Source organism: Camelus bactrianus, chromosome 15 (assembly GCF_048773025.1).
Source record: "Camelus bactrianus isolate YW-2024 breed Bactrian camel chromosome 15, ASM4877302v1, whole genome shotgun sequence".
In the NCBI taxonomy this organism is placed as follows: domain Eukaryota; kingdom Metazoa; phylum Chordata; class Mammalia; order Artiodactyla; family Camelidae; genus Camelus; species Camelus bactrianus.
This window is the reverse complement of record NC_133553.1, coordinates 43,521,078-43,541,470: the sequence shown is the minus strand read 5'-3', so window position 1 is coordinate 43,541,470 and position 20,393 is coordinate 43,521,078. Positions and strand designations below refer to the sequence as shown.

At 48.5% G+C, this 20,393-nt stretch overlaps 1 protein-coding gene across 9 annotated transcripts in view; it reads right to left on the bottom strand.

The window, feature by feature from the left end:
* Window positions 1-13: 13 nt before the first annotated feature.
* Window positions 14-20,393, bottom strand: part of MTA3 (metastasis associated 1 family member 3) — a 180,686-nt gene continuing 160,306 nt past the window's right edge. For 7 of the 9 annotated variants that reach the window (XM_045504783.2, XM_010967707.3, XM_045504785.2 and 4 more), the window contains 2 exons: window positions 19,299-19,445; window positions 14-9,741 (listed from right to left, as the gene is read on the bottom strand). In XM_045504783.2, coding sequence (XP_045360739.1) covers window positions 9,716-9,741; window positions 19,299-19,445 — 173 coding nt within the window. In that variant the 3' untranslated portion in view covers window positions 14-9,715. Of the gene's footprint in view, window positions 9,742-10,264; window positions 10,611-19,298; window positions 19,446-20,393 lie in introns of those variants that run through there. The other 2 variants (XR_006719189.2, XM_045504784.2) reach the window with 2 other exon arrangements.

Sequence of the window (20,393 nt, the reverse complement as noted above, 5' to 3'; positions counted from 1 at the left end):
CCAGGGCCCTGCCCTGTGTGTCCTTAAAGTCAGAACACTTCCCCAGGAGAGGCCCTCAGGCTCACAGGAGAGGTGGCCTGCCTGGACCCCTGGGAGGCCCCTGCTCTTCTCTGGCCTCCAGGTCCCCTCTGCAATCCCGAGGTCCTGCCCAAGGCACCAAGGGCCTTGCCCTTCTCTCCTCTGGGATGATGTGAGGCTCTTCAGCCTGGGAATTTGCCACCTCCATCCAGTTCAAGCTCTTGGCTCCGCTTAGACCCCCTCCCCTGGCTTTCCTCAGCGCCAAGTACCCTTCCCTGGCCCTGGAACCTGTGGTGGCTGCTACCACACCAGGAAAGGACACTGGGTGAGGCAGGGGCTTCAGGGTCACCAGAGCTGGCCCACTGCCCTCCCTCAGAACCAAAGCCGTCTTGCCCACCTCCACCCCTTTCTGTTCTGTTCAGTATGCCTGTGTCAATGTCTGAGAGCACCCAAGATAACCTATCTGCTGCCTAGGGCCCCCACGCACAAGACGTGTATGTTGCATGAGTCAGGGGTTTCTTTTGGGGTGGGGTGATGTGTCTGTCCTCTGTCCACAGGGGAAGTCATAGGGGGCACACAGCCTTCAGGGCTTCCAAAGGGCTACAAAGAGGTGACTAAAGCCCCAAACATGCACCCCTGAACCCCACATATCCTCAGCCCTAGCCATCTCAGGAGAATGAACGTCCCCCCAACACACACACCTCTTCCTGCTGGAGGAGACAAGGGCCTAGGACTGTTTCTCCAATCGTCACCCCAGCCACAGGCTTTTAGGCTTCAGATACAAGGTCTGATGGGACCAAATCCCCTGTTCCCAATTGCTTTAATCTTCTTAGTCCAGCCCTCTTATATCATGGACAGAGACACTCTCACTCTGTTAAAAGTCCCTAGGGATAGTGGCCAAGGCCCAGGAGATTCACCCCCGCGCCAGCAGGGAGGCATCCAGGAGCAGTGTGGATGCTGGAGTGGGAGACAGAGCGTGTCAGGCAGAGGGAGGCGGCCTAGGGGACGAGTTGGATGGGTATTAAAACCCATCTCCTGGTGTGTCTTCAGCCAACTTCCCTTTTCTGAAAGCTCACCAGCTCCTCTCAGAAACCCACAGAGATACTGACAACCCAAACTAAGTGGTGGACAGGAGTGTGCCACCTGGGCCACTCCAAGGTGTCTCTTTCCCCCCCAAAGACCCCCTACTCTTCCTTTGCTCTGGGACTGCCTTTTTCTCACTGGTAGAGCCACTCCTAGGAACTCCCTCCCCACCACCTGGCCATCCTCTGCCACCATGGGGAGGAGTGGGACAAGCCTGGGCCAGTCCAGCCTCAGTCTGAGGTTTGTAATTTCCAAGTCAGACATTTTTTATGAGAGGCCCAAACACGCCTGGAGTCTGGGGATGGAGCACTTTCTCACGGAATCCTCCGCTTCCCACCCAGGGGCGCTAACACATGCTGTGTGCTGAACACACCTTCCTTCCAGTATCTTCTCTCCCCACATTTGTACCTGCCTGGGTTCAGAGCAACTCTAGCAGCAAATGGGGCTCCACGTGTCATTTCTTCAGTCCTTCTTTCCCCGGACCCTTTCCCTCAACACCGCTACCATGTCCTGCCACCCTCTCAGCATCTGGGCTCCCTCTCCTGACCTGGTGTAAGAGAAATGACCAGATGGCCCCACGGCTAGCAGGCACTGCCGCCTCCCCTATAAGGCGCCCAAGGTGGCTGCTGGTCACAGGGTGTGGGTCCGTGCTCCCAAGCTGCCCTGGATACTCCCTGCCCCTCATCTTGAAGCTGAGGGCTGCCCTCTCAACAGGGGGTCTGGGTGTCACCCCATGGGAAAGAAGCAGGGCTGCAAGCTGCTTCCACACTCTTCGTGTATGGAAGGGTTCCCTGTCCTAACCTTGGCCCCCTCTCTGGACTTAGTTCTTCATCTATGAAATGGGAGCGGTGACCCTGGCCCTTGTCCAGCTCCAGGGGCTGGAGATGGAAATACTGGATATGGCCGAGTGAGTGAGGAAGACAGTTATCATGGGGCAGGGGTCGGGGAAGGACTGAGAGGGATGGGGCAGGAGGACAGCTAACTGTTGAAGTGGAGGGTTTTCTACAGACAGGAGGGTAGTGGCTGTGCTGGTACGAGGTGAGCTGGAGATCGGCTGAGTAAAGACCCCATTGCCCACATTTGGGTTTCAAATAGCATTTTGGTGCCCGGAGTGGGCTGCACTATCCAGTGTAGATGTTGGACAGCACCTCTCTACTCTTTCTAATGTGACCTGCTGTCATCCTGAGGGATGAACAAACAGCCTCCATGACTTCACCCCAGGGACTGTGTGCAGGGGGCAAACAGGCAGGGCTGGGCTGACCGGCCTGTAGTCACTAATCATCCAGTGTTTGCTGGGCATCCATCAGGGGCCAGGCACAAAGACACCAAGGCAGACAATACAGCTCTGACCTTGAGCCCCTTCAGGCCAAGCCTGGGAGAGAGACATGCAAATAGATCAAATGTAACCCAAACCAGTGTAATCCAAGGACTGCAAGTTTGTAACCCACCGCTGAGAGCACAGGGCGCAGAAGAGCCAGCTCTGCCCAGGTGTTGGGGTGATGCGTGTAAGCTGAATCTTGGAGGATGAGGAAAGTACGAAGGGAACAGCATCCCTGGTAGAGGGAAGGGCATGAACAAGGGCACAGAGCTGAGAAGACCTAGTGTGTAGGGTGAGGAGATCACTGAGGTAAGGGAAGAGGAGGCCTACCGACAGAGTCAGGAGACAGGCAGGAAAGGCAGGCTGGACCCAGCAAGCTCGGGAGCCTGGGCTGGGCCTGCAGACAATCCAAAATGGCAGGAAGGGGAGTGTGCCTGAGGTTTTTAAGAAGTCAAGGATGATCAGTTTTGCATTTTGGTCAGTTACTCTGGTAATAGTGTGGACAGACTGGTGAAGGGGTGTGGGAGACAACTTGTGTAGGAAACAATCTGTATTTCAAGCAAGGGCCTGAATAAAGGGAAGCAGCAGAGAGCACAAACGTGCAGACAGAGAGGCAGAGCCCAGGTTAAAAAGAGAGGTGACTCTGTGGAAGATGGGTGGACAGTGACGCATTGAAGATACAGGTGGTGGAGCAAGTTGGAGGGGCTTGGAGGACCTGCAGGTAAACACGTACAGGAGCACACTTAGGGCTGAAGATAGGATTTCAGAATCTTCCTCTTACTGATGGGAGTTGAGCTTATGAAAATGGATGGGGTTATGCTGTCAGGGAGGGAGAGGGTGAGGAGGACCAAGGACCATCCTTTTAAAAATCCCACAAGTAATAGACACACAAAGAAATATGTAATGAAATGCACAGAAGAAACCTTTAAGTAGGAAGAAAACCAGGAGTGCAGCAATAAAAAAAAAGCATGAAAGAAGTATTATAAACAAACAAACAAACAAACATAACAGAGCCATCTTTTATGAGCGTAAAAGCCAAACATAAAACACCCAGACAGGCTGCAAAGTGCCTCATGCAAGAATAAAGCATTTTCAGAATTCCTAATTGCATCCTGAAGAAAGCTGAGGTGAGAACCAAAGTGTGTGTCTGACACTGTCTGGTCAGGCAGCTTGGACTGACACCCTAGATTAACACCACATTATCAAAAACCGCTTCTCAAGAAGTGATAGGTTGTTGTTCATATACAGCTTAATAATATGCAAAATGTTCTATACTGGTTATGGATTCGTACGTATGCATTAATTGTATAAAATCATGCACTGGGATAAGAAACACCAAATGAGGGAAAGTGCAGATTTCTGAAATGGAGGCACATGGAAAGGGTGTTCCCAGGTGATTACTACTATGTCTGAAATTTATCTTTGTAAAAAAAAAATCTGAAAAAATGAATATGAGTGATATCTGAATGTTACGTAGCATTGCTCTGGATAGAGAATAAAGGAGTCAATGTAATGCAAAGTACAAAGAAATGCACCATGAGGACAACAGCGTCAAGTGCCCAAGAAAGCTCAGAGGATGACCAAAAGTCGTGCTGGATTTGGCAATCGGGAGGTCCCTGGTGACTGTATCGACAGCAGACTCAGTGAGTGGCTGGGATGAGGCAGAATGGAAGCCATAAAGTACTATAACGGGTTAAGGAATTAATAAGATTTGAAGGCACAACTCTTCCCTCTCTCAAGAAATCTTCCAAGAGAGGGAGATGAGACCATAGCTTCCATGAAGCTAAGAAGAGGACAGATGTTTTTGTGCTTTGATTGTCCTGTTGTTTTGCTGACTGGGTGGACAATTTAAACACAGCGGTATGAGGAAAAGGGGGAGAGGGTGAAGATGCAGGGAGAGGAGAAGAGAAGGACCACGGAGCAGTAACACTCTGCCCCAGGCCCGTGCTAAGCACTTTACATGTACCAATTAATTTAGTCCTGCAAGGGGGATACTATTATCCCATCTTATAGATGAAAAAAACTGAGGCACAGAGAGGTTGAGTGACTTGCCCAAGGTCATCCAGCTAGTAAGCAGCAGTCTGGCCTGGGTGAGGACACTCTACTGCAAGGCCTTAAGGAAGGTGGGGGGTGGGGAATGGATCCAGGGTGCCAGGAGGGTCCTCTAGCAGCCAAGGGGCACCGCCATGGGCTGGTGGAAGGGCACTGTTACATACAGTAGGTCTTGGAGTTGGGGGAAAGACAGGTGAAGGGATCCTTAGAAGGCTCAGCTCTGGGGGGTGAGGGCTTCGGGAGGGACAAAGGATTGGAAGAGCCAGTCCTGGGAATAAACAAGCTCTGGAAGAACATATAAATGGCCCCCTGGCAAGCAGCCCAGAGAGCCCTGATGAGTCAGGCACTCAGAGCTCTGAGAGGGCAACAGTCCCTGCAGGTTGAATGGCTTCCTCCAGCGACCCCCTGCAGTTCAGAAGCAAGATCAGAACAACTGGAAGATAAAACTTATCCAGAAGAAACCTCTCAGGAAGTTTGATCATAAAAACCCAGTCCTGGTGATGGAAAGGATGGTACACCCTGAGAGCTAGGGCACACGACACTTTACAGTGAGCTTCCAGAGAGATGGAGGTACTTGAGCCAGGATTAAAGGTATTAATAAAAAGACACTAAGAACCATCATGTCAGATTTCACTGGGGGTGGGGGAGTCTGCTGCGTTCCACCTCGAGGGCCCCTCTGCTTCCCCCAAACCTTCCCTGACCCCTAGTCCAGCCTGGCTGAGCCCCCTCTCCTGGAACGCCTACAAGTATCAGCACGGCTTTGCCTTAACTACAACCTTTCCTGTCATCCAGTAACCCACGCACATATGTCTTGCTTTTCTCATGAAACCTGAAAGAAACTCAGTGTCTCTCTTTTTAAAAAACAATCTCTCATAAATCCCAGCAAACTAGGGTCATAAACATGGGCTGAAGGGGTCCCAAGTGAGCCTACAAGGGCCCCAGCACAGAAACTGAGACAGAGTCTACACTGAGTCAAACAAACTTGAATCAATAAAATACACAGCAGAGAACAATTTCTCCCCAGCGGGTTGCAGCACTCAGGGCCTGGGAAACAGTGGAGGATGCCAGGCACTAGAATCAGGCTCCCTACACATTTCAAATCACCTCAGACATGCTCACTTCTGACTTTCAGAGCTGTGGAGGGTAGGATGCAGAAAAGGGTGCTGGGCTTCATGCTGCACCCACGTCACTTGCACAGGAGCCTTCCTGTCAAACCCACGGGTGGGGGCACTACCGCATGCTCCCTCGGCTCACCATCTTAGTAGCCAGGAACACGTCCCCACTCCCCCGGCTCTGGGGACAGCAGGCAAGAGTGGTTGATGGCGAAAGTCTGCCTGTTGCTCCTCATACCTCCAGACCTCGGGGATACAGGGTCAAAAGCCACCTACTGGGGTGACCTGGCCTCATGAAACCTCCATGTCCTCAGGATGTGGCTTATGACACAGCAGAAGAAAGTGCAGACCTTGTGTCTGGGGAAAGGCCTCTGAGCATCTCTGTGTGGCCGGGGTAACATCAGACTAAACAGCCTGACCTCAGAGCTACATGGCGCAGGGGAAGGAGCACCTGACACTGGGGGCTGGGAGCATACCTGCACTGAGCCCTGCATCAGAGCCACTGTCCCAGTAAAGGACAGCATAAAACCAGGCAGGAGTTCCAGAAATTTATTGGAAACACAATACAAATTGATTAGAAGATGGCGACTACTTACAGACAGATGGTCCACGCCGTAATACCACGCTTTGAATGAATTACCCTGGGGAAACACTCATGACCACTGATGCATGGTCTGGGTTGGTGTTCTCTGGCAGGGAAAGCCAGGGGTTGGGGGAAGAGGAATGGGGAGGGGTGGGCAGAAAACTGGGACACAGCTTTCCTGAGGGGAATGGTGAGGTGGGGATGCTAAAGGGCTGAATTCCCCCAAAGGATAACTTGGACAACTGTTAAGAATAAAGCTCCCCCACCCCAACCCGGCCAAAAGCACTTTCCTCTCTAGGCAGAGTGAAAGAGAATCTATAAAAACTCCAGGGGGCAGCTCCTCCACTTATCCTTACTGGGGTCATAGGACACCATGGGCATTAACACCAGACTTGGACATGACATAGATTGGACCGAGGCCATGCACATCCTGGGCCTGCTTACCCTCTGATCAGCCCCTCGCCCTCCCCTGCTCTGCTCTGAGCGGTTGGGGTGGGGTGGGGGGGCTGACTGCTGCAGGTTGCCTGTCCCAGGCTCCCAGGCCTGCAGGCTTCCAGCTCGGTTTAGCTAACAAGGCTCCTGCAGAAATCTGGAGGGCATGAGGAAGGGAGAAGCCAGGCTATTTCTCCTCACTCTGCCCAGGGGGATATTTCTGGCAGGGGATCATGCCTCCTCGTGGCTCCAGCTCCCACCAGATAGGTCCTCTGTGGTCCCAGGCCCTGCTCAGTGGCCCTGGTCCCCCAGGATCTGGTAACATGTCCTGTCCCATGTCCCAACAGCTGTTGCTCCCCATCTCCAAGCTGCCCTTCATGCCCCGGTTTGGCATCTCAACTCTTCTTGTTTCTGTGTTAAACAATTCACTGGATTAAAAACTCCTGTGTTTTAAATATATAGACTGGTTGTTTTCCTGATTGGACGCTGACTGACAGAAGCTGGACTGTGGACAAGGTAGAATTGTGAGAGGCGTGCGGAAAAAGCCAGTGTGTCCTCCTCCCTTGCACCACCTCTAGGAAATCAGGGGTGTGTGGGTGATGATGCAGAAGGAGAGGGAAGATGACTTGCAGGCATCTGTGTCCTCATCCAAGAGAGCACAGACCAGGCTCAGCACAGCACCACTGGGCATGTGTGCTTCGGGCCATGCAGACAGGCTCTGCGTGTCACCTAGCAAGCTCACTGTTCACAGCGGTGACACTCCACTGACACCCACGATGGTGACCCCGTAGCCCCCAGAAAGGAGGTGGCTGGGAAATCCTCTTAGCGCCAAATGCTCAGAAAACAAAGGCAAATATCAGAGGCTCCTTGGCGCCCTTCCTCCATTCCCTGGAGGTTCAGGGCTGGGGCACTTCCCAGAGATGAAGTGAGAGCGTAAGATCTTAATCAACATCCTCTCCGTAGGAGGACGGGGCTGCAGACCCAGGAGCTTTGACTACAAGGTGAAGGAGAGCTGCCTTGGTACATGTGGCTCAAAATGAGCCCACTTGTCCCACAGCCAAACTTGAACTGGAGCTAGGCTGGGCCTCCCTGTTCTCCCCTCAGCCCCGGCCTGGCCCTGGTCTCCAAATCTCCTGGCCTGGGTCAGGAGGGCCTCCCCTAAAAAGTAGGCAGCAGAGTCACGGGTGGCTAATTGTTTCTATGACCACCAGTCACCGTTGCAGGTGGGTCAGGAGAGGAAAGCGAAAGGGTGAGGGAACATTCCACCTACGTCTGTGTGCACAACAGATCCAGGGCAGGGCCCAGGGAGACAGCTTGGCTGCGTCTCTTTCTTTAGAGGAGAACGTGGCATGTGGCGTATGACGTGAGAGCCAGCTGCCCCATCTCCCGGGGTTTTTTCTATAGGGGCCCCTGAGGGCAGTGCCTACCACCCGACCCGGCTCACTGAGCACCTCTGACACAGGCCCACCACGGGGCCCTAAGCCAAGACCCAGAGCAGCTCCAAGAGTTGGCAGTGGTGAGAACATCCCTGGGGTCACCCTGCAAAAGCCTAAGACGAGAACCAACCCCTCTTGAGAGGAGAAGCCACGATGACCGCAACACTGGAAAAGAAAAAGGCAGCTCAAGCCACGAGCGTCACCTTCAGTCATCACACATCACATCCTCTCTGCTAAGCTGAACCCCGCCTCCGAGGACCTAGACATTTTGAGTGTCATTGCCATTTTAGGAGTACCTCCCTCTGTCTGGGGTGGAGGGACAGTCAACTCAGTTGGAGCCACTCTGTCTTGCAACCACCTAGCCATCTGGGGCATCTAGTATAGCCACCCAGCTGCCTCCCAGCTGCAGACCCCAGGGACAGCTGGGAGGCCAGACTTCAATTACCTTTCACGCTGCTGTGAACCTGTGCCCCGCAGCCTGTCCCTGCAAACAGAGGCAGAGGAGTGGCCAGACTCACATCTGCTCGGGGAGCCAGTGGGGCACTAAGTCATTCCTATCCCTGCTGTGTGCACTGAGCGCAGAGCAGCCAGCCTGTGATGCCTGCACAAGGGCCGTAGCTGAGGGCAGACAGGAAGCGCCCGGGCTGGTGGAAACCGGGGGCAGGCAGGTCTCCCGGGGCCCAGGCACATGTGCTCACAGAAACGTTTTGGCTGGAAGGGTGGCAGGGGGCTCATGGTGTCATACACACAGACTCACCTGCAGACACAGTTCTCCCACTTCACCCTTCTAAGCCAAACAGACTCCATCTGCTTAACATCAACCTGGTGGATGAGACTCGTAGAAGGACCAGTCTGGCTGCAGCTCCTCATCAGCTGGCTTGGCTGCGAAGGAACAGGGCGGTACCCAGTGGCTGGTCACAGTGATATACACACTCGACCCAGCTTCACACCTACTCTTGCTGGAGCTGTCTGGGACCAAGCGGAACCCCAGTCTCTCTCCAACGACACAATACAGATGATACAAAGAGTTCACAAGCTTACCAAAGACAATTTTCTTATCTTTTGTCAGAACCATAGGTCATTCTGTACCTTGGTGGGGTGGAGGTAGGGGGTCAAATACAGGATGCAGAGGGTGAAGGACAAAATTTCCCCATTAAAAAAAATAAGTGTGAAGTCTACTGAGGAAAAGCCGAGTGACAGTAACAGCAAGGACGAGGGAGTATCATGAACCGCATAAACACTGGCACATGTCTTAAGAAAAATCCATTCAGAAGGATGCCATGTCCCTCCTGTACACACTCACACAGCTGACATGTGACACAGCTGGGCACGCAGCAGCTCCACTGCCCCAGGAGCCGCGGTGCCTGGGTGCAGAGCTCGGGAGGAGAGGGGACACGCAGTGGCTCCCCTACCCCCTCGACTCCCCAGGCAGGTCCCTCTCTGGGGCAGCGAGGTCTCCGAGAGGAAAGCGAGGTGACACTGATTCACACATGGAGATGCAGTTCTGGGGACGTGCACTCCCACAATTTCTTTCCTTGCCCCATCAAGTCTCCGTGGGGTGCACACAGAGGTCTCCCACTGAAATGGACTGGGGATGGGGTTGCCTCCTTCCCAGGCACAGCTGTGAACATCAGCAGGACAGTGTAGCAAGTCTTGGATTATAGGATTAAATAGGGACAGCTCAGTCTGACACGCAGCATGTGAGTTCTGGAAAAGGAAAGAAACAGCGTTGAAGTTAAACAAGTTCCAATGGTGAAGGCAAGGTGAGAGGAAGGATGCGATCTACTAGCCCACCACCACCATCACAACCTTCAAGAAAAGGAGGTGGGGCACTAATTCAAATAAAAGCTTGCAATATAGTTTAAGGCTGGACCAAAGGAAAGTTTAATTGAGGCCAAGAAAATACGTGAATGACACTGAAGTCTCTTAAAAGCTGGGATTTGGATGGGCAGGTTTAGCAGTCACTGGCAAGGGACCACAGCATACCAGGCAAGTGCTTCCACGCTTATCAGAGCAACATCATGGAACTTCCCTGTCCGGATGCTAAGGAATGCAGAACACAACTGGCCTGGAGAAGGCACACCCCGGTCTGAGGTCACCATAATGAATCATAATGATGTGGGCACTCAGAGGCTAGGCACACATTTTTCTGTAGGAGTGGAGTGACCTCAAATACCCACAGTGTCACAGTGCCCCTCATGCCCACCCACTCCACCTCCCCCCAAACCTTTACCTCTCCCTGACCCAGAGCTGGGCACCGGCAGATTCTCAGTAGAAACAAGTAAATGAGAAAGGAGAAGTGGTTGGCAAATGACACCGTCACCATCTGATATTACACAGCAGGTTGTGAAAACTTGTGGTTGGTCATTAGGAAAGTGGCTAGGAGGGAAGTGGGGGGTGTCTGCTGAGATGGGACCAGGTGCTCGGGCCAAGGCAGCGCTCAGGTCCTCTCTCCCATCACGCACGCCACTCCACAGCCAAGAGAGGCACAGGGATGCTCACCTTCACAGCCTCCCGCCATCCTGAGGAAGGTCTGCAGGATAGAGCAGAGCTGCGCCTTCACTTCATGAGCCTTTCTAGAATAGGGGAGATACATGCACACAGCCTGGTATTTGACAGGGCAAATATGTGTTAAATTAAAACCCAGATAATTCAGTTTAGGACTAGGCTAACTTTTGCTTTATTGATAGGTTATGGAACTGCCTCATTTAACTTTCATCAGAACCTTGTGAGGGTCAGAAAGGTTAGGGACTTGCTCAAGGTGAGTGGGTGGTGAGTTGAGGAATCAGAATTTGAACCCAGATCTTCTTCCTTCAGGTAAAGGTTTTCCTACTACTCCAAGCCTGCCCCATTCTCCATCCATCCCACTAAGAGCATACTGTCCTCTTCAGTGTCTAAATTAAGGCTTCTGTGTCTGTCAGTATTTCTAGTATCTCTCAGAAGCCTTTGTGTGTGGGGGGGGGGCTGCTCTGTCATTCATTTGTCCAACCCCATATGGAATTACACCATCTGCCAGAAGAGTCACTTGTAAGTTTCCCAAGTTTCTGACCTGCCACAGTAAACTGCGCTTTCTTCTATTTGTGCTAAACTTACCTGCTCTGGGTTCAAAAGCAACCCTCTCCTCCCAGCAGCTCAGGATCTGGCGTCCAGGTTCACACCTGCCTTCTCCACACTGGCCATGGTGTTAAGTGGAGCTATGTCACCTCTCTGCACTCCGGGCTGAAGAATCCCAGTGCTTACTTCCTGCCCTGGCACCACCTCCACTCTCCACTGCTCGTCCTCAGCTCTGCTGCATTTTTTTGCAGCAAGGAACCCAAAGCCACACTGAAGGGCCCCCAGCATGGCAGAGGGCCCCAGGAAAAGACCTGTGCCCATTCTTAGGTCTCCTTCCTAAATAACATAGCCCAAATCATTTCCCTTTATGCTTATAAATAAATTCTCAAATGTATCCATCTACATTTGCTGCTTTTGTCTATACTAATCCTGATCCATAAGCATTTATAGATATATATGTATATATATTTTCTTTTTAAACAAACTTTTCCCTTTTGGTTCGACTATTCAGAAGTATTTCAAAGTCCATGGACTTGGAGATTCTGGACGCAATGAAAACCAAAATTTTTAAGTTTCTAGCTACTGGTGTCTGAGTGATTCCCTTCCCTCCTAAAACCCAGGGAAAAACCACCATCAGGATTTTGGAGCCTGGAAAGCAGTTAAACAAGTAATAACAGACTATATACTCAAGAAAGCCAAATCTATTGAAAAAAAAAAAAACTATACTTCAATTTAAAAAAATACAGGGAGGAGTAACAAAATAAAAAGCATCATTTCAAAGTGATACAAATGGTCAAAAAGACATAAAAATTCTAACTACATATAAGCCCAACAACAGAATTTCAAAATTACATGAAGTTAAAATTCACGGACTAAAGGGAGAAATCATACAAATGTGGTTGGAATATAAAGTTGAGAATGTCTCCCAAAAAGTAGAGTAAAAAGACACAGAGAAAGAAAACAGGAGAAACAAGAAAATTAAAAGAGCAATGCAGGAGGTCCAATAGCTAATATCTCTATCCTTTCTTCTGCTGACTGTCTGGTCCCAGATGCCTTAAATACAATTAGCCCTATTTCCCCAGGACTCACTGTCAGCGTGCGCACTCACTGCCCCAGAGGGGTCGTGCAGGCACTCAGTGAAGCTGCAATCAGACCAGCATGGAAAGTCTTCTCGGATATTTTCCTTCAGAAGCTCCACCTAACAAAGTTGCCTTCAAGTTTGCTCCTCAATTTTACATTAATTACTTTTCATATTCATGGATATGTAAACAGTCACTGATAAAAATAAGTATTTGGTTGAGGGAGGAAAATACATAGATTATAACTCAGACGTTTTCTGAGCTTAAAGAGTGCTCAGTTATCTGGAAGGGAAAACAGGAAACATTGAATTAAAATAACGAGCTAGGCTGGGAAGCTTAAAAATGAACCCAGCGGGAGTCCCCAGATCAACGAGGCTGTGACAAATCCTTCCATTTCCATTGCCCTGGGGCTCTGCAGATTCAGAAGCCTTCTCCTCACTTCCTCACTGGGACCCAACGAGACTGCACAGGAGGATGACTGACTCTTTCGGTTTCTGGACTTGGTCTTTACTTCCCTGGGGCATCAAGATCTAGTACTGATGTCCCAATGGCTTCCTCAGATATAGGCCTGCACTTTGGATGAGTGAGTCAAACCTTGGCTAAGGAAGAGCTGTTTCTCAGGGAAACAGTTCCCTCCCTCTGCTGTCCTTCTCCCTATCCTTCCTCAAGCATCTACCCTCCCCCTAAAAACCCTGGGACCCAGCTCTCAAGTCAGAGGCTCACCTTCTCCGACATGCAGCCTCTACGTGTCACCGAGAGTAGGCGTGCATAGGAAGCGGCTGGTTGGAAAGGCTTCCTGTAATGGCCCTTGCAGGTAAACAGAGACACTTAACTGAGGAGGCCATGGCTGGCTCTCACAGTTGAGGAGCCTTGAGTAACTACCCTGGACTTTAGTCACTCTTCTAATACCGCCATACTGCTGAGAGGGTCTGAGATCTAGACCTCTTACAAGTTCACACACTAGCATTTTCCTCGGGGACAAGGACAAAAGTATTCCCTGGGAGAAACTGTGATACTTATTAATAAACCCCACTGTGGTCCCAGGGGTGGTCAATGTGGCATCCTTCCAGAATATGCCAAAACCCCAAGTTATTGACTATTCGTGCCTAATGCACTCGGGTCTGTCTTCCTCTACAAGCCCCACCCTATGGCTTCGCAGAGTGAGAGGACCTCCCCTGCCCTCAGGTAATACTTCAGCAGTCCACACACTCTCCAGATACATGAGGCAATTTCCTATAACTGCTTCACATTCAATAAACTCTGGGGCCATAATGATCCATTATAAAAACTGAAAAGAAAAAAAAAAAACTAGAAGGCATTTAGATATATTTAAACAGGTTATCACATTACACCTTGAGACAAGGAGACCGGAGGTGAGTCTAGGGGCACTCAATGTTCTTCCATTAAAAGTGTTTTAGAAGATTCGAAAAAAAAAATCATGGTCTTTTAAAGTGACATAAAAATTTTGACAGAAGGCAGCCTGGGCCTCAGCAGGCCTGGCAGTGCCATCAGCTGCTCCTGGCAATCTATTTTTATTGGGATTTGTGAAGACAATAGATGCATTCCCAGAGCTCTCTCACTGGTACAACGGCCCTCACCACCACCCATTTCTCGGGGTTGGATGCAAACAGTGGGAGCTGTTGAATCATTGATTTCAGAAACAAGTCATCAAAAGGACAGCCTTCACACCTCAGATCATAATATTATACTAAGAGGCATCCACATCAGATATCCTTTTCATGGTATAACGACATTGAGAAATGATATTACTCAGTGCAGAAAACAAATAAGAAAAATAACTAGATCTACAGTGTACTCACGTAACCCCAGGGGAAATAAGCCAGAGGAGAGCAGATTAAAAAGAAGTTTACAGTACAATTCATCAACCTCCTTGGCTCAGATGCCCTAACTCTGTCCTACAGAAAATTCACCTCTCTTCTGAGCCCGTTGCTTTGGTTTTCCTGACACACTGAGGCCTTCTTCCATAGCACCCCTGGAACAAAAGCCACGCGCCTCAGAGGAAGGCTAAGAGCACTTCCAGTCGATGCTCCCTTGGTTTGTATCACTACACAGCAGGAGCTGTCCTCAAAGGTCCCCCATTTGATAAAGATGGAGATACAGTTGGAAGTCCCCTTGTCCCTGTGCAGTGGAATTTGGAGATCTGCTGACTGACTAAAATCAAGCATCTGACACTGAGGGGATCCCAGGGCACCTCCTTACGGAGTCAGGAGAGGATGGGAGATGCTTAAACAGCCCATCTGCTCCTCCCCTCTCTGGAGTCTCTTCTGACTCAGCCTTCACTCTGAAAGAGATTTCACTGTCAGGATCATGAAGTTCCATCCCCTTTGCTGCAGGGCCTCTAATTACAGGAACCTACAGGAAGCTAAATGAACACTCTTCATAAAACTAATTTTGTTTTTAATACTCGTTGAAATGACTTAAACGAGGAAAATTTCATTTATAGACACTGGGCCCTTCTAATATGCAACTATACCTTGAAACATACCCATTTACCTTCGAGCATTTGTGTGATTTTTATGAGTGATTTTTTTAGAGATCATTTCTTTAGGTAAGAAAGAAATGTAGTTATAGGGAACGTATTGGCATTTTATTTATATGCAATTCACATATAACTACAAAAACTTTGGCTGATATCTTAACAATTTTCAAAATACAACTTTAATAATAGCTTTTCTTTAAAGGAAGGGATGGAATTTTAACACTTAATGAACACCTATGTGTCAGAGTCAATGCTGGGACTATCACATAATTTAACTTAAGCACATTTCACCTTTAGGTGATTCTGTGATTTTTCTCTTTTTTCTCCCCTCTCTCTAATATAGCTCCTGTGCCCCCAAGTTCCAGAACAAGAAAGTGGTATGATATTGGCAGAGGAGCTTCACAGAGGCAGGAGGTGGAGGCAACAGCTTTTATTAGACAATAATGGCTTATACTTCATGGATGGAGCAAAGAAAATTTACCTCTACATTACTCTCTAAGTGTACAAACACAAGCACATCTCTGACACAAAGAAAACAGAAACATCTCCCATGTACACGCTGCACTCAACACACAAATCTGGGGTCCTTATTAATCTAGATTCGTATTGTAAGTCTCATCTCTGCTACTTGCTAGCAGTGTGACTTTGGGCAAATCCCCTCACCTCTTTGAGCTTTGGCTTTTTTCACTATTAAAATTCAGGTTATAACATCTACCTCATAAAGTGTTTGGAAGATCAAGTGATACAGAGTAGGTGAAAATTTTTAATCATTATAGCAACTCTGTTAAGGCAAATGAAATCTGTACTTTATAGAGGAGGAAAAAAAACAAACAAACAAGCAATTGACCCAAAACCACACAGGATATAATCAGAGAAGTCAGCAAGTAATCCCATCTGACTCCAAACACTCAGATGTTCTTTTTTCCATGGCACAAATCCCATCTCCCCTGCTGCCCCCTCTTTTGGGCTCTCAGATATGGAAAGTAACACCTCTTGTATCCCAACTGATCTCAGGGCCTTCTCTCCTCATAGTCACTTGGAGTAAACCAAGTCAGCCAAATGTGGTAGCTTCTTGGTTTGCTGGCAATAAGAATGTCATCAAAGTATGTGTCAGTCAGAGAAGAAGACAGAATTTGGAAAGCACCACGATGGCATGGGGCACTGCACGGGACCAACAGCCTGACGGGAGAGACTGAAGTGCAGGGGTGCTGACAGATCTGGGTAGGTCTACATTTTGAAACTTCAGTCTTCTATCACTACTGACTCCAAATAATGAGGCTTCTTATGTATGCAGATTTCCTTTTCATCCTTGGAATGTAAGTTCCTTTAGGACAGTCGACAGTGGTCTGTGTGTGGCTGGGTGCCATGGGTTAAGAGGACACAGAGGCCTGACTCCCAGTCACATCAGGGCCTTTACAGGGCCAGGGCCAGGTGAAAGATAGTGACTTTCAGAAGGTAATACGAAGCTGTCCACTGTTTTTTGTTTGTGTATGTGTGTGTGTTTAAGTGTCAGGTAAAATCCTTTCTACTAGCAGAAATTCAGAAACTCTTTCCTCATCGTCAAGAACCTCCAACTGAAAATGGAGGGTAAGTGAAGGGGGTAGGGATCTGAGAAAGGGACAGGAGGCCCTAAAGCTGAGAGACCTGGATATTTCAATACAATCAGGTTTTGTTTCCACTTAAATTAGTTCTGCCCATCAACATCCTGTGTGGTGCACTCATCTGTCTGACATGCTCATAATACCATAGCAGTGCTAACTGATTGTATTATTGGATCACACAGGGCAAAGCCTTCCCATGAATTTGTATCTATCAATTCCAATATTTAATGGTATTAACTCTCCCATGAAAACTCACTATTAGCCTAAAGTTTTCTGTAGTACTTGAGTTCACCTTGGAAACCCAGGTTAGTTAGGATCCTATATCCTGAGGAAATAAGAAACAGACCAGTTATCCCAAGGAAAAGGTCCACTGAGAATACAAAAATGGAGATATTTTCTAAAGTGTGTGTTTCTGTTACACTCCTGCCTCTCAGCTCCACATCCATTCAGCTAAACTCAGCTTTGTGATGCTGGGTGGGGCTGGGACTCTCTGCCATCCATCCAGCTCCCTGTTACACCAGTAGGGGGTGCTAGAAGGCACCTGGGAGGCTGGAGGAGAAGAGACTAGCACCTTCCCTGTCCTGTGGGTGTCACCCCAGGTAGCTGCAGCAGTTGGTTTCAGTTCCCAGCTTTACTTCACACCCCCGGAAGCAGCCTCATCACACCTCCTGAGAGATGCCAGCACCGACAGAGCAGCCCTTTCCTCAAGGGTCTGAGACCCAGCTCCCTGGGGCCCCTCCTTGATTCTAGCTGTGATTACCCCGACTTCTTCCTTTTGGTCTCCCAGCTCTAGGGATGGTGGTTGCTTCTGTCCGTCTCCCTCTCCCCCTGCCCCAGGCCCATGTCCCCTGTTTACTTATTCTGTCCTCCAATACCTGTCACATTGACTTCTTATATCAAATGAGCTGTTAAAATAACTTAATGTAGTTTCTACTTTGCTGACTAATACAGTGCATTTGAGAGCCACAATCTCATTTATAACAGTGGTTAAAAGAGCAGAGCCTGAAATCAGTCACACCTGAATGGGAGTCCCAACCCATTTATATGGTATCTGGTAACTTGGGAACATTTAATTCACCTCTCTAGGTCTCATTTTTCTCAATCACTTTCACGTATTCAACATTTATTGCGCAGCTACCCAGTTCCAAGCACTATGCTGGGCAGTAGAGATACAGTGTTCTGCAAAACAGTTAAACTCCCTGCCCTGGAACCTTCTGTCCTGTGAATCAGGTAAGATAAGGCAGTAAGGCTCATGTTATCAGCCTTCCTCCTGGTACCACGACAGGAGAGCAAAGACCAATGGGTCTTGAGGAATAAAGTGTTTCAACAGCTTGGTCTCTTCAGGAAACAAGACTGTCTTAGCCTCAACAAGGCTGAACATCTCAGTCAACCTAACACCAGGAGTTTGTTGTGTGCCCTGTCCATTCCTCCTGCTCACAGCAGAGGAGCAATGCCCTGGCAACAGCATTCATTCAGAAGGAAATGGGACAAAGAGCCCTAGAGAGGGAACACTACAGAGTGGCATTTTTTTTAGAAATCCCAAAGAGACAGGTGCCTGTGACACAAAGAAAGAGCAACAGGAGCTGCAATGCAGGGCTCGGGCTGAGGTCCAGAATGACCGTCATCACCGGGCGTGAGCAGAGGAAGGTACTAGAAAGCCGCTATTCCAACATCAGTCACGGAGGGGTCTTTTTACCACAACGAACATACACATATCTCAAATAAACCAGAATTTACTTTATGCGTTCTGCAGTAGGACTATAAACCTAGAAAGCCCAGGGTGTTATAAGATGGAAAAGAAAGATTCCTGATTCCATTTAAGCCTGAATCCAAAGATCTCACACTGAGGGCAAGGAAAAGCTGGAAAGAAATCTAATCTCGTTTTGACACAATCCTTTCTTGGACTTCTGCTGTCTAGATATCAGGCATATTACTGTGGCAGAGATGACCGATGTTCTCATTAGCAAGGAATTATTTCTGCAAGACTATTGTGTAGCTAAATTCTTGAAAGCCGTATCTATAACACATTGATATCTTTAAATGCAAACTAAACTCTTCACCCTCAATTCTTTATTCATTTTGACATTGCCATGACCATCAGAAGTCATACTGAAGGAAAACAACCATGGGAAATTATTACTAGAACGTCTATTCCACATCCTTACTCTAAGGCCTCATGATAAATAATATACTGTCACTGAGGGAATTTAGAGTTCCGTAAGACATGAAAAGCCTGGAGAGAGCTTTATTCATAAATAAATGCCAACATTTTTTTTATAAATGCCAAAATTTAAACAATCAAGACAGATTCGAACTCCAGAACTCTTGAAATGAACAATATATATATCCTGGATGATTTATTATGCTTGTGTTTACAGTCCAAATGGGAAGATAATTCAGTTCCACCTGGAGAGTCATTATATGGCCAGGCCTAAGAGAAGTACTTTGGATAAGAAGTGGTATTTCTCAGTTTTTCCATTTCAAACAAATTATTATTTCTGTATTTAGGACATCACCCAGGCAATTCTTTTCATGACTTGTAGTACTCTCGAGCAATTAAGAAAATTTATAAGGTAGAAGAAGTAAGGGACAAATGCCAAATTCAGAATGGTCCGCAGAACACTGAAGAGCCCCCAGACAGCACTGCTGTCTCAGACACAAGGCGAAATAATCCCTTCTGCTCAAGAAAACATAAGTGAGCAGCGAGTGTGCATCACAGCAAGAGCATTGTTACCCAGCAGAGACAGCCTGCTAAATACAGGCTTTCATTTCCCAACAAGCCTCCTAACAGGACATGTGAGCAAAAAAGTCCCTTCTGAGATGGAGAAATATCACTTGGCAAGGTGTCTTCACTGTGGCACACGGTAGGCAGCCTCCCCTCTTACCCTCTTTCCACATAGATAGTTCAACCAGGGGGTAGAACCTGTCTGTTACACGTTCCGGGACGTGGCAGATGACACTCTGGAGAGGGCAAAGGCAGAGAGGCCCTGGCCCATGGGATCAGCCCCCAGAACTCCTGGGCTTACATACCATCCAGGCCATTGTGATGACTGTAGTTTCTTTTCCCCAAAATGCTCAGAGACGTGTGATTCGGGGTGGTTAGCATCCGCTTGGTAGTTGGGGTTTGCAGGCTTGGTGTCGATCGAATTACATTAGGTTTCTTCGAAGGATGAATCTCTGATGGGGGGGAGAAAAGGTTTCTCAACTCAGAACATGGTATTAAAAATCTGTGTGCACTTACGTTGGCTAATAGGCACACATCTTATTTCTTGATGAGCTGAGAGCCAGTTCCTTATGACCCAGCCTTTTTTCCCAAGGACTCGCATAATGAATCAACTTCAAGTGCTATTACTTTGGCTTTATTTATCAAAAGGGAGCTGGTTCTGGCCCTGCTAGCTGGAGCTCTGAGCTTCACGTTGTGAGGAGTGGTGGGGCAGGGGGAGCCACTTCAGAAAGTCACTTAAACACGAGATTTACTAAGGGAATAAGGCATCTGACTCTTCACGGAATTAGAAATCCAAAGGTTATCTGGAGAGGTAGCCTAGGAGAAAACTACCTCTGTGCTCTTTCAAACCAGGAACATAGTGTGCTGCACGTCTCGGGTGTGAGAGCTTTGTGAAAAACCAGGATTCCTCCTCCGGCTCTGTGGCCAAGATATACAACCAGGGTCAGTCACTCCCAGCCCAGAACAGTTTGCTCTGGAAGAAATCTGACACCAAACTCCAAATACTAGAGTTAAGAGGTAGCAGGAGAAAAGCTTTGGTTGAGGATATATCACAAAACTGCAACGTGCATGTGGTATGTCTGTGCTTGTGTCGAGTATGTTGCTGTCAGTCACACAGCCCAGAACTACTTGCACTTTTTGGATACAGCAGCTGGACAGAAATGGCAACGCTCAAGAAACTGGATTTAAAGACCTCAGCCTATTACTAATACTAGGCAACCTCTCTCTAAAGCTAAACCTTTTCACTGATTCTGAGACACCATCCAGCATGCCAACCATGTACAAGCCACCATGTCTTCTCAGGTGAGGGCCAGGATATCAGCCTTATTTACTGAAATTTACAAAGAGCCATTAGGAGTGTTAGAATTACTCCATCTTTGTCTGGTCAACATCCAAAATTT